General features: G+C 38.4%; 1 protein-coding gene across 1 annotated transcript in view; it reads left to right on the top strand.

Annotated features, from left to right (window-relative positions):
* The window catches only part of TCP11L2 (t-complex 11 like 2), a 613,826-nt gene that overhangs the window by 82,819 nt on the left and 517,067 nt on the right, over positions 1-13,940 (top strand). Inside the window, exon 3 of the mRNA XM_044087900.1 lies at positions 4,165-4,297. Coding sequence (XP_043943835.1) covers positions 4,165-4,297 — 133 coding nt within the window. The remainder of the gene's footprint in view (positions 1-4,164; positions 4,298-13,940) is intronic.

The raw sequence follows: 13,940 nt of genomic DNA on the forward strand, positions 1-13,940 counted from the left end.
TTACATCTTTAGAGTTTTAAAAAGGAAGGTAGGAATAAATTCCCTCTCTCCCTAACCCGAGAACAAGTCAAACCAAACAAATAGTATAGGGTACAATATTAGTCGGGGCCTAATTTTAATAGTAACTCCCGAACAACAAGAAACTAGATTTGTCCGGCATCTACCAATCCCCATGGGTGCCGGTTAACTGAAAGTTTACGGTTTACATGGTTAAAGAATTGCACATTCATTTTATAGTGATTTTTATTTAAAATGTTTTACAGAAACTATTTTTTGTATATACACAAAAACACAATCTGTTCGATACAAAAGTTTACAGTATCCTAGCTGGCTTGCAAGATTGTACACTGTTGAGATGAAGTGCACTTAAATCTTCCCAACACTAGATGGCATTGTGATACTACTTTGCTTAGGAATGGTTGGAGATGCTCCCTCTTGAAACATAAAAGGACGTGTTGTCATTGCTCACAGATGTGGGAATAAAAGTTTTGTAGCTTAACTGTTTTTATATTCTGATGAAGTTCCAATAAGGAACAAAAGTGCTTAATAAAATAGTTGCTGCTCGCAACCTTCTGCCTTGAATTTGTTTTGGTTTTGGAGCCTTTTGGATTTTTTGTTTTACTTGCGTTTTTCCCTTGTTAGATGCATCATTGAATATAATGTTTGCTTTTGTATGTATTCCAGCATATTGAACTGGAAAGGCCCCATAGATTTCTAACCAAGAAAATTAAAGGTCTTAAAGCCATCAACTATTCCAAAAGATTAGCACGATTTCCTTTTTACTCAGTAGCCTGTTGCCTGTTCTGAGTGACTTGTGTACATTTTTGAGCCATGAAAGACCCAATCCTATTTGGCCTTCTGTTTTTTTTGCAAAACCAATGCTTCTACAAACACCCACAGTAGATCCCTAAAACAACAGCAAAACATAAACAAAACTTGCTGGAAGGACAGGTTTCAAACAACACAAATCCAACCTGTGGAATAAGTTGTCAGTACAAGGCAAAACAATACTACTCTGGCTACTTTTTAAGGCTAGTATTGATGACTGAATGGGTTGACACATTTATTGCGGGGTTATTATCATCTCCTGCTCAATTTGGGAGATAGGAGGTATTAAGTGTTTAATAAGGGTAGAAAGAACTATTAAGTTTGTCTACTTAACTGTGGATATAACTAGGCATCTTATGTTCCTGTGATCTCTTGCCTATTATTATATTATTATTCCATATTCAGTATTCACTTTTATAGTACCAATTCCCTCCTACGTCTCACCCTACTTCCCTCATTGGGCATCCTGTAGTTAGGGTGTGAAGCCTTTCCACCTTATTTCCCACCTTTCCGAGATTCTCTCACCAGGCATTGTCCTTCCTCTGACCTTGCTGACTGATGCCTCCTCTTGTACCACTGACATTGTGTTTTTAAGGGGAAGAGAGTTAGCCAAAACAGTAGGGGGAAGGTTAAGCTGTGGAAAACTGGGTTAACCATCTGTCTCTTGCAGGTAGAAATTCCAGAAGAAATGACTGTCACTGTGACAGTAAATGTACTTAAACATCTCAATCCACAGCTTACACTACGTTAAGGAACATTATTAAACAAGCCACAAGCAGGCATAAAGCTAAGATCATCAAATCAAATTTTCCTCCTTTACTCACTCATACAGTTCTGGCATGAGGTAAATAGCATTTCTGGCAGAAATCCACCTAAAGAGGTCTTCTCTCTTGGCTGAATTCCTTGCTCTACTGGAAACCTTTCACCTGCTTAAAAATTCTCCAGTTTCCTACACAGCAGAGCATTGCATCCTCTTCCACACAGATTTCCCAAATCCTTCAGAAAACCTCCCACTCTTCTACTTCTCCAAAAATCACAAGCAAATAAATTGCACTTCCACTAGAAGAGATTGCCCAGACCTTGCATCTGGTCCTGATAACCTCTGCCCTTGGTTTCTTTATCACTGTAGAGATTTCTTAGTCACGCCACCAAAACACATCTGCAACCTTAGCCTCACAGCCAATGCCATGCCTTTATTTGGAAGTCAGCCTTTATCATATCTGAATCAAAAGATCACAAACTCTCCAAAGTCTCCCAGTTCTATCCAGTCTCAGTACTCCTAACCTTAATAAAATGTTTGAAAAATCATTTACAATCATCATCACTTACTTCAACAAATACCATTTACTTTATAGAAACAACATGGCGTTTGGGTATGTAAAAGTACCATGGCTTCTCTCTGGATACTGACATGGGTAAAGGTAGCCTCACTGGAGCAGTATCCATTGACCTTACCTGGGCTTTTGACCTAGCTGACCACTTCTTCCTGTTGTCCCACTTACAAGATATTGGTATAAGCTCTGATTCTACCCAGTGATTCAGAAGTTTCCTAGTGAACCAAATTTTCACAGTTAAAACTGGGCTTACCTTATCAGATATAATCTTCATTCTTTCAGGGATTCCTCCGGAATCATTTCTTGCACCAATACTGCTCTTCATTTTTTTAAAATAGTCTGCCTGTTGATGTTCTCTAAAATTCCTCTTTTACACTGATGACATGGTTATCTATAGATCTAACCCTTCTCATGACATCATCCAAAATTAACTTCAGTCTGAAACTTCTACAACTAAACAATTGGCATAATTCAATTAAAAAAAAAAAAAAACTTCTCATCCCTAAACAAAAGAAATCCATGTTGTTTGGCAAAAAGAGAAGACTCGCTAAACCACTAGCCTTCCCCATATCAAATACTTAGACAACCTAATTGTAGCCATCACATAATTTAGAAACTTTTGCATTTGTCTTGGCCAGACCCTCAACCTCCACTTCCAAAACCACATTCAGAAAGTCGGATCCAAAGTTAACTGCCTGCTATTCTGAGCCTAAAAGATATCTCATTTCCTTATACAACCTACTAGAGAAGATGTAGGCAAAGGTGTCTTGCTTGCACAACTAGAATATGGTCTACCCCTGTTCACCACTGCCTTACAGAAAAACTCTGCTAACTTACAATGTCTTTCTAATAAAGTCTGCTGTTTCATCACCAACTCCCCTAGACATGAATATCACTGCAGCTCCTTGGAAAAGGCAAATTTGTTTTCCATTCAAGGAAGGGGTGGGAGGTTGGCCTAATTGTTAAGGTGCTTACCTTAGAAACACAAGGTGCAGGGTTTGATTCTGACATGGGGTAATTGGCTAAGCTTAAAAAATGGCCCATAAGGGCAGTTAGCCTAGTACCAACCTATGAACCTATTAAGAGCCAACCTTCTTCCTGGGTGTCTTCTCTTAAAACTCCTACATTCAAACACTCCACCCCCCCCACTAACTGTGAGACTAACTACATGCAACCCACATTCCACCCTAAGAAGCCAATCCACTAATGGCCATACTCTTATATAACTGCATCCACTAAACATCCTTCCAGAAATCACAGCTTCTCTGGTCTTGGCCCAAAACTGTGGCAGTGTTTGCCACCTGACCTTACTGAATTCATGGACTTCAGAGAGTTCAGATGTAAGTTCAAGCAATACCTAACTGAACAATATAAATGTATACATCAGAACATGGGCTGTATCACCTAACTCCCATGGTTGTTGCAGTAAAGTCCTCTCAGAAGGGCTTGGCTGCTTACTCTCCTAACCTCTCCATCTTATAAACTCACACACACTGTCCCACTGTTTCCCCATCTGCCTATCCATTCCCACTATATTTCTAATATTCACTTCTGTTATTAGATCTTCTTTTGCAGCTCTTAGTGTTCTACAATTTCTACTCTCTTCACTGCTAAAATTTTCCTTCATACTTGTGTATACTGTGTGTACATTTTTGGTTGGACCTTATTTACTTCACCTATAACACTTGCATTATGCATTGTATACTCCTGAGCCTAATTCTTTTTAAACCTTGTAAATGTATGTGTTTTTTTTTTACATCTGTTATGTTACACTATGCTGCTGTACTGTATAATTAGGTTATACCTTTGATGTTCTTTTACTTTTGTTACTATGCATGCACCCTGGGCTGAACCTGCAAAGTGTCAGATTTGATTTTACCTCAATAAAAAAAATGAAAATTAATAATTGAATTATGGCAAGATCCTAACAAAACTGTTCTCTCACTTAGTTCTCAAACAGTGACATAAGTCATCTAATAAGCTTACGTTTTGTGTCTAACAGCAAGCCCTCCAGCGCTGATAACATTTGACAAAATGATGGCTTCTGCAGGCAATCTGTTTAACTTGACCTTGGCCCACGAGATTGTTGCAAATGACAATTTTCATTTGGAAAACCTTGACCCACCTCAAAACAGGTGAGTTCCTGTATAGAAATGTGTTAGTTTTCTTTGCAGTGACCGGTCTGGTCTTGATTGGTATGAGTATGTTAAAATTTATTCAATAAAGGCGATTTTTAAGATCATCACTTTACATCTTCATCTGGGCTTTGTGACGAATTGAAGGATGTAGATGCATGCAGACAAAGCTTAGAATTTGAGAAATTTAACTCTAGTTCAACCATGCTAGACTTGTTTCTAGTACTGGAAAATAACTGCAAAGTAAACGCTAGGTATTTTATACCAGTGGAATGAAAGGTAATGTAAAACCGGTTAAGATAATGTAAACCGGTTAAGAATTTAAAAGCAAAACCCAGAACCAGGATATGACGTGCAGTGTACTTTTGTTGATGCAGAAAAAGTTAATCATTTGATGATTAACATAGCACTTTCACAACCTCCATTAGTGATACCACTTGGATGTGCTAGTGATAATTTCCCCAGCTGGACGTAAAAGCAGTAAGATTATGTTTATGCACTCACTTTGATACATGAAAAAAACCCTTCTGTTGCAATATGATAGTTTTATGGTTTTAACTTGTTCATTATTGTGGGATGGCAGTAGGGGTAAAGTGATCAGTGGAGGACTCTGTTACACAGAGTCAGTATGTGTCACCAAAACCTGACAGTAACCCTGTTTTATTGACAAACTTGTGACCACAGCAAATGCTGAGTTTTCATTGGAGTGCATATGTATATATTATTCCGTATTGAAGTAGCAGACATGTCTGGCAAAAGTATATTTTAGTGTTTCACCCATGCAGAAAGTTCTCAGGGGTGGAATGTCTTTTTTGTTTGCTATATCTAGGATTGTCTTCTTCTAGGAAGCCAGAGCTAATTTCATTGATGATTTTTTTTTTTTTTTTTTGAATCATGATAATTTGTCTATCTGGTAGTGCTATACTGACGTATATGGCTACATTGCAGGTTATGTTCTCTAATTCTTTCATTAACTCTTGAGTAGATTTTCCCGCATTTAAACAAATCTTATTTTAGTTCATTGGCACAGGCTATTGATTTGAAAATGAGTAGCTTTAATGTTACTGCTGCATCACGTATGATCTGGAAGGAGACCTCTCACAATGTGTTTTTAGTAATGGAAGTTTATTCAGTAAAGGTAATTGTTTTACAAGATAATGGATCCAGGGTTACTGTCCTTGGACAGTGTGTCACCATGTAGAGCAAACAAATATGAGCATTGAAGGTGGCAAACAATAAACTATATATTTTATTTTTTATTTTTATTTTATTTTATATTTATTTTACATTTGTTGACCGGGTTAGTCCAACTGGATACATATCCGTTTTCAGTGGAGGCCCGGGGAGAAAAGCTCCAAAGAACAGAGGTACATGAGTACATATACTGACAAAACAATAGTAAGTTAGTAAGTTAAGATAACATAAGAAGGCACATTAAAACAATAAGTAATACAAAAAATATAATCCTAGATAAAAATAGAAGTTAGTGAGATGGATTGTCATGGCTACAGGGTGAACCCTTTAGGATTTGGGTTGTGTGGAGGCTTGGCTAGGCTATGTAGGGTCGAGGGGATGCGCTATTAGTCGGGATTAGAGCATGGGCAAAGCCATTGGGTTTTTAGTAAAGCTCGGAGGTGGGTTTTAAATTGGTGCAGAGTGGTCATTAGTCTTAGGTTGCTTGGGAGGGCATTCCAAGTTTTGCCAATGGAATTGGCATAAAGAGCTTCCCCTCCCGAGTTGTTAGGTTTGATGGTCAATACTTGAATACTTTTGGAGACCTGAGGGACGAAAGATTAGAATAGGGGGTAAGAATGTTATTCAGTGAGGGAGTTTTATCGGGATGTTTAATGATTTTGAATGCCTCAGTAAGTTGGTTGAGTTTAAGAATATTGGGCAGTTCTAGCCATCCCAGTGTTCTTAGATTTAGGCAGTGATGGGTGCGGTAGGGCATTCCTGTGATAAATCTAGCTATGTGGTGATAGGCAGTGGATAGTTTATTAAGCTCTTTTTTGTGAAGGAAGGAGAATATGGGGGAGGCATAGAGGAGGGTGGAGAGGAGATGAGTTCGGGCGATGGTTAGTTTGGTGAGTGGGGTTAAGAATTTCTTAATTCTGTACATGGACCCAAGTTTCTTGTTGAGTGATTTAATGGTCAGGTTCACATGCATATCAAATCTAAGTTTGTGGTCTATTGTCACCCCGAGTAGTTTGGTGTGGGTGACTGGAAAGATTTTGGTACCATTGTTAGCGGACACAATGAAGGTTGGGATGTGGGTGTTGGGGGATTCTAGACCGTGAGTAGTTGTTGGAGTAGGGAAGAATAGAAGCAATTTGGTTGTGGTTGGAGTAAGTAGGAGTTTTAAGCCTGAGAACCATTTTTGCACTAAAGAAAAGCAGTTTTGGGTAGTAGCTTGGAGTTTGGTGAGAGAGTCATCAGAACAGATTAGGGTGGAGTCATCCGCATATTGAATGCAGGTGGCTTTGGGAAGGACCGAGTGTAAACCGTTAATGAAGAGGGAGAAAAGAAGGGGACCGAGAATAGATCCTTGGGGGACACCGATATTGGTGGGGAGTAGGTCTGAAATCCTGTTTTGCCACTGTACCGCCTGTTTTCTACCAGAGAGGTAGGCATTGAACCAACTTATAGTGGATTTGCTAAGATTAAATGTTTCAAGTGTGTGGAGCAGTTGTTTGTGGTTGACCATATCGAAGGCTTTTGATAGGTCTAGAAAGAGCGCAGAGGATATTAATTTGTTATTCCGGTTGAGGCTGATTGAATCAACAAAGGAGAGGAGAGCAGTGGTAGTGCTATGATGTGGGCGAAAGCCGTGTTGGGAGTTAGATAGGAGATTATTTTGGATAAGGTGGGTAATAAGTTGTTTGTGGATGCAGCGTTCCATAATTTTGGATAAGGGGGACAATATTGCAATAGGTCTATAATTGGATGTGTCAGTAGAGGATCCTCCTTTGTGGAGAGGAATGATATAGGAGATTTTCCAGATTGAGGGAATAGAGGCTTCGGAGATAGACCGATTAATAAGTATGGATACCGGGTAGGCTATGGCGTCGGCTGCTATTTGTAAGTATTTCGCTGGAAGTAGGTCAGCCGCTAGGGTAGTTGGTTTAAGTTTTTTCAGGAGGGTACAAATGTAGAAGGTGGAGGTGGGTTCTAAGTTGAAGGCAGGTTGATTTGGATCATTGGTTGAGGTTGCGGCCGAGGGGGAAGAGGTAAGCTGGCTGGCGAGCTACTGGATGGTCTCAGTAAAGAAAGAATTAAAAGAGTTAGCTATCTCACTTGGATCTTTATCCATGAGTGTTTCAGGTGTGGGGGTGGAAGATTTGCCTGGATGGAGGAGGTGGTTGAAACCAGCCCAGAATTTTTTAGGGTTGTTTTGATGCTTGTCTTGGAGGTGACAGAAATATTGTTTTTTATCGGACATAACGGCTGCTTTAGTTGAGTTTCTAAGCTGTAGGAATTTGATGCGGTCCAGAGGGGTTTTTGTGGTTCTCCATTTGTTCCAGGCCTGGTCTCTGAGTTTAATTTTATTTTTTGTGTCTTTGGTTAGCCAAGGTGTGATACGTTCCTTAGTTCTAATGAGTCGCTTAGGAGCGTGAGAGTCAAGTATTTTGAGGAAGGTATCATTAAAGTGTGACACACTCTCTTCTAAGGGTAGGGTATTTAGGATGGACCAGTTGCATGCCTTAAGGTCAGCAAGAAATTGTTCAGGGATGAAATTCTTGCTGTTCCTAACAAGTCTGGTTGGGGGGGGGTGAGTATTTGGACATTTGTGTTTTATAATAAAGGTAATAAGGTGGTCACTAAGGTCGTTGGGGAGGGTCCCTACGGTATAGTTGGTGGGATCCTTGTTTGTAAGGATCCAGTCTATGATGCTATCTTTTTGTTGGGCATGTCCAATTCTAGTGGGGGAAAGAATAAGTTGGGAGAAACCGTGTAAGTTAATATGGAGAGGATTTGGATGAGAGGAGTATAGGGACCAGTCAATGTTAACATCTCCTAGAATTATCGTTTCTTGGGGATAGAAGGTGGTAAGCCAGCTGAGAGTTTGTTCTAGGTTTTCAACGTTGTTGCCTGGAGGTAAATAGGTGATTATGAGATTAATACTTTTTTGGTTGTTTAGGCATAATTTTAGGGCAATCAATTCCTGGTTGCGGATTTTTGGAGGTTGGAGGGGATTCCTAGTGATGTTCAAGGAGTTCTTGAACATAACTGCAATTCCTCCACCCTCTTATATATCTTAGTAAAATAACCAGACGAAAAAAACAAATAACACAAAAGGCTCCGGTTCTTTAGTAATCCACTATAACACAAGCACTTTCGTCTCTGACCATTCAGAGACTTTTCAAGATAAAACAACCATGAAAGAAGCACAATTTATATAACATGCCCCTGTTAAAATAAGCCAATAGCAAGAAACCAACAGTAAGTCAATGTTAAAAGGTTATTGTTACAAGTTACTGTTACTAGTAACCACTTCACCAAACAAACAAGCAAAAAACTGTTAAAACAAAGCAGGAACAATAAGAGAAGTTCTTCTGTATGTTGAAAAATCCAAGTATTTATTATACTGTTAAAACGTTAGCGTTCGATTTAAAAGTGTATATAAAATATACGCTTTCAGCAAAATAAGTATCTCGCCTTCCTCAGACAAACAGAATACTAGTTACTATTCTAGCATTTATACATGGTTTAAAAATTGATAACCAATCAGCATGTAGTGCATTTCCTAATTAAGTTTTCACCATGACAACCTTAAACAAGAAAATGCTTTTACCAGTCTTACTCAGCTTGACACAAATTTAAAGCCCAAAAGCACATAGTTTCTTATGCTTATGCTGTTGTTTAACAGTGATCTTGTATAAAGTGCAGATACTAATATCATCTAAAATTACAAATAAAAAATAAATAATGAATAATAAATAATGAATGATGATAAAGAATAAATAAATAATAAATAAATGAAGATAAAAAGAAATGTTGAATGTGGTACATATTACCCTTCCTTACTGCAGACTAGATGAGTGGTTACCTATTAAGAGCCAGCTACTTCAAAATACACTTAATTGATGTAACATCATTTATACCAGGAAAGATGTGTGCCCTCGTTTTGATTTGCCATGAAAGTTCATCCATCTCCAGGAGGATTTGCCAGGCTCCACCTCTAATGTCAGGTTCCCTATGTTCTAATATTATGTAACTGAAGGAGTGATCACCATACTCCATAATATGCCTAGCTAAGGCATTAGTACTATCCTTCCTACTAATGGCATACTGATGCTCGTAGATTCTAGATTTGAATCTATGCTCAGCTGTAGCCTTCTACATAGGCAAGACTGAGCGTAGATTCAAATCTAGAATCTATGAGCATCAGTATGCCATTAGTAGGAAGGATAGTACTAATGCCTTAGCTAGGCATATTATGGAGTATGGTGATCACTCCTTCAGTTACATAATATTAGAACATAGGGAACATGACATTAGAGGTGGAGCCTGGCAAATCCTCCTGGAGATGGATGAACTTTCATGGCAAATCAAAACGAGGGCACACATCTTTCCTGGTATAAATGATGTTACATCAGTTAAGTGTATTTTGAAGTGGCTGGCTCTTAATAGGTAACCACTCATCTAGTCTGCAGTAAGGAAGGGTAATATGTACCACATTCAACATTTCTTTTTATCTTAATTTATTTATTATTTATTTATTCTTTATCATCATTCATTATTTATTATTCATTATTTATTTTTTATTTGTAATTTTAGATGATATTAGTATCTGCACTTTATACAAGATCACTGTTAAACAACAGCATAAGCATAAGAAACTATGTGCTTTTGTGCTTTAAATTTGTGTCAAGTTGAGTAAGACTGGTAAAAGCATTTTCTTGTTTAAGGTTGTCATGGTGAAAACTTAATTAGGAAATGCACTACATGCTGATTGGTTATCAATTTTTAAACCATGTATAAATGCTAGAATAGTAACTAGCATTCTGTTTGTCTGAGGAAGGCGAGATACTTATTTTGCTGAAAGCGTATATTTTATATACACTTTTAAATCGAACGCTAACGTTTTAACAGTATAATAAATACTTGGATTTTTCAACATACAGAAGAACTTCTCTTATTGTTCCTGGTTCGTTTTAACAGTTTTTTACTGTTACTAGTGTTAGACGAAAAAGCGTGTGTTATAGTGGATTATTAAAGTATTTTTGGTGTGAATAAACTGGTTTTATTGAAACACAGCTGTTTGCCCGTTATTTCTGGAACCGGAGCCTTTTGTGATATTTAATAAACTGTACATCCTGTTGAATAAAGTACACATGGTGGAGTGCAACATCCAAAAGCAGATTCCAAATGTTTAAATTCATAATAGAAGCTGGGTCATCTGGATCCCTGTGCAGTTCCCTCAAACTGGTATCCCTGAACTCAAAGTTGAGGAACAAAAAAAGCTCTTTCTGTTTTGAAACCACAAACTTGGTGGCAGATGTATTATCTGCATTCATGTATGAAGCAACTATATCCTTGCAGCTCCATAAATGCAGTGGTGGTACAGCATTCCCATGCCAGTGGTTTCACCCCTTATTGCCTTCACTGGGAGGCAGCCTCATATCAGCAAATACTACTGCAACACTAAATACGACCAACAAATCAAAGGTCATTGATCAGTTGTTCTAGATGAGCCATGCTGTCTTCAGTGTTTGAGATCCACTGTGTTACCTATATCTTTCACCTGTGCCCATTCTGTCATCCTGCTCACTGCTTCCTGTGAGTTTGTGCTACAAAGATTTTACTTCTGCAAGTTTTTAGTGAGTTTAGTTGCTCATTGGTGTTTAACGCACTCTGCATTGGTATCTCTGTATCAGGTTTGATCTTTGCTCCTTGTGTACGTCATTCTTTATCATACAGCTTGTTAGACTGCTGCCATAATTTGCTGACTGAGTATGTTCTGCTGTCAGGTACGTCTTTATTTTCAGTCCTGTATTCCAGTGTAAGGTATCACTTGTTTGCAGGTTACCATGCTGAGCTCATGAGCTGATTGGATAGTCTACTGGAGACCAAGAACACACTAAAAGTGATTGTTTATTTTCTGCCCTTGCACCCTTGATGCATTATAGTCTAGCTTTACAAGTAAAAATTGCTGAGGCACTTAACTTGTTTAAGCACAAGCTCATTTGTGTTACTGTCACTGGAGTTGGTTATTCTTGCAGGGACACATCATCACACGTTCAGCTTCATCATCACCTTTTGCGGACTCCTAGCTTAATCCTTAGTGCTGCCCATTTGACTTCAAACTAGCAGCTTGATGTATTGCCATATACTGTTCCAGTCCTTCCATATACATACTTTCTGCAACTTGTATATAACTTTTTAACTTGTTTCTCTCACTCCTCTAATGTAATGGCGGTTATCTGTTGGTTTGCACACAACAGGTAGGTGACCTGTTTCTCCACCCTCTCTCTTACAACCATGATTCAGGGATTTTACTATATCACAGGTGAGCTTATAGTATTGCTGTAAGCTGTAGCTTGTACAAGATGTTGGCTAATGACTTTGATTGCTGAGTGGATTACTCAGAAGTGTGGAGTTAAGTATTGCTGTTTGATGTACTTTACTAGGGTGTTTCATGCAGTCAAGGATTATATTAAGTTATAACTATTAGGTATACCTCTTAACCTCTTGGCACAAGAATTCTGGACAAAACCAAAAATAATGGGGGAAAGAGGGCTGAAAATAGGGATAAGTTTTAAATACATCTCCTGTAAACTTAGGAAGTTGTCAGGCTAGAAGTTTTTGTGTTAACATGCATTTTCTGAATGAAGTCTGAAACTCAAATGTATGCCATTATTTAGTGAATTCAGTCCCCAGTGATTTGCCAGAAAACCACAAATTTAATGAGGAACTGACCAAAAATATGAGACAAAAATCTGGCCATTCTGCGAAAATTTGGACGGTTAAGAGGTATGCTATTAGTTTATCTTTCCTTTCCTTAGACATTTTTCCAGTGCAGAATTTCCAGTTGGTACCTGCACCCTTATGCACAAACCTTCAACTGTCTCCTGTTGGGGTACCATGTTTCAAGATTGCAGATTCATACCCAATATTTGCTTGCTCTGTTGTTTTTCCTACTGTTCTAAGTCTCGCTCTTTATGCATTTTCTTTGCTCATCTTAGTGAAAATCTTGGAATTATTTTTCAACCAGACAACTTAGTTTTCAGTGTATTGGTTTACATTTTTATTACATGCATCTAGTTTGTGATAATTTACTAATGTGTGCTGTTTTTTTTTTCCTAGCACACTTATATATTACTTGAAGATCCCCCTCAGGGAGGGTGAGTTCTGTCAGTAGATCATAATATTTGGGTTATACTGTACTTGTAGCAGACTGTTTCCAGTTAGTATTTTACAAATGACTATATTCTACAGTCATTTTGTCTTGCTTTTATAGGTTCATAGGTAAGTACTAGGCTAGCTGCTGTTGCAGGCCATTTTAAGCCTAGAAGGTTTCCCTTTTTATGCTCAAAATAACCTATCTCATTTGGTTATAGATTGGTTTTATTCATCCCACGATCGATAATTAATTATATATTACCCCTAAAGAGAATAACTGGGGTCATACACCATAGATAATTTGAGGGGACCCATGCACGGGATAAAGCATTTAGGAACTGTATCTTTCGATTAGTAGTACAGGGGGCAGTCGTGGGGTAAATTTTCTGTTGTGCATAAGTTGCACTTGAAAATGGACAGGGGTGAACTTTGTTTTTCTGGATTGGAAGTCTGTTCCCTAGCAGCAGTATCCTCTGCGAAATATACCTATCCCTCCAAACCATTCTGTTGATGTTGCAGAAGAGGCTTATATCCCCTGGACTAAATATTTCTTATGACATTTGACTTACTGTTGTGCAGTGAATCCATCAGTAATAGATCTGAGGATGGCTTGTATGCCAGAAACTGGTTACCTCTTAGCAGTCTATAGGATACTGAGTATTGTGACAGGGCTTTGAGTTAGTCTGGGTTTGACATGTTGTTTAGGCCTTGTATCCTTTTAGTATGGTATCTCTGTGGGCATTCCAGTTGTTGCATATGTCGGGACAGATATATGCCCAAGTGGGCATTATATTCAATGACTGGCCTAATGAGAGTGGAATAATAGGGGGCAATGACATTCTAGATCAAGACACAATCCCTTTGTTGATAAGCTGTACAATACAGAAGGAGTCTTACAACAGTAGACATATGTTAGTCAAAAGTTAGGTCACTGTCCATATAAGTTCACAGCTGAACAACTGGGTCAGTTCATAGGTGTGTATTGTCACTGTGGTAGTTCTCTGGGGTAGATGACTACCCGAAGGATACAGTAATGCATTTTTTTGGCATTTAGTTTCAGACCATGATTTTGAACCAGTTATTTAGTTGAGGCAAACCTTCCTGCAGGATGGCTAAATCATTTGGGGATTCAATAACTGTATCTAGCTTGCCATCATCTGTAAACTTAGTCAGCCATTGCCCTTTGGTATTGACTTAGAGTTCAGAAAAATAGATGCCAAACAGGAGAGGTCACAGCACAGAACCCGGGGGGACTCCACTGGTGACTGTTGTGGAGGTAGTGTCCCCTATTTTGATTATC

Source organism: Protopterus annectens, chromosome 11.part0, assembly GCF_019279795.1.
Source record: "Protopterus annectens isolate FY-2018-M chromosome 11.part0, PAN1.0, whole genome shotgun sequence".
NCBI classification, from domain to species: Eukaryota; Metazoa; Chordata; order Ceratodontiformes; family Protopteridae; genus Protopterus; species Protopterus annectens.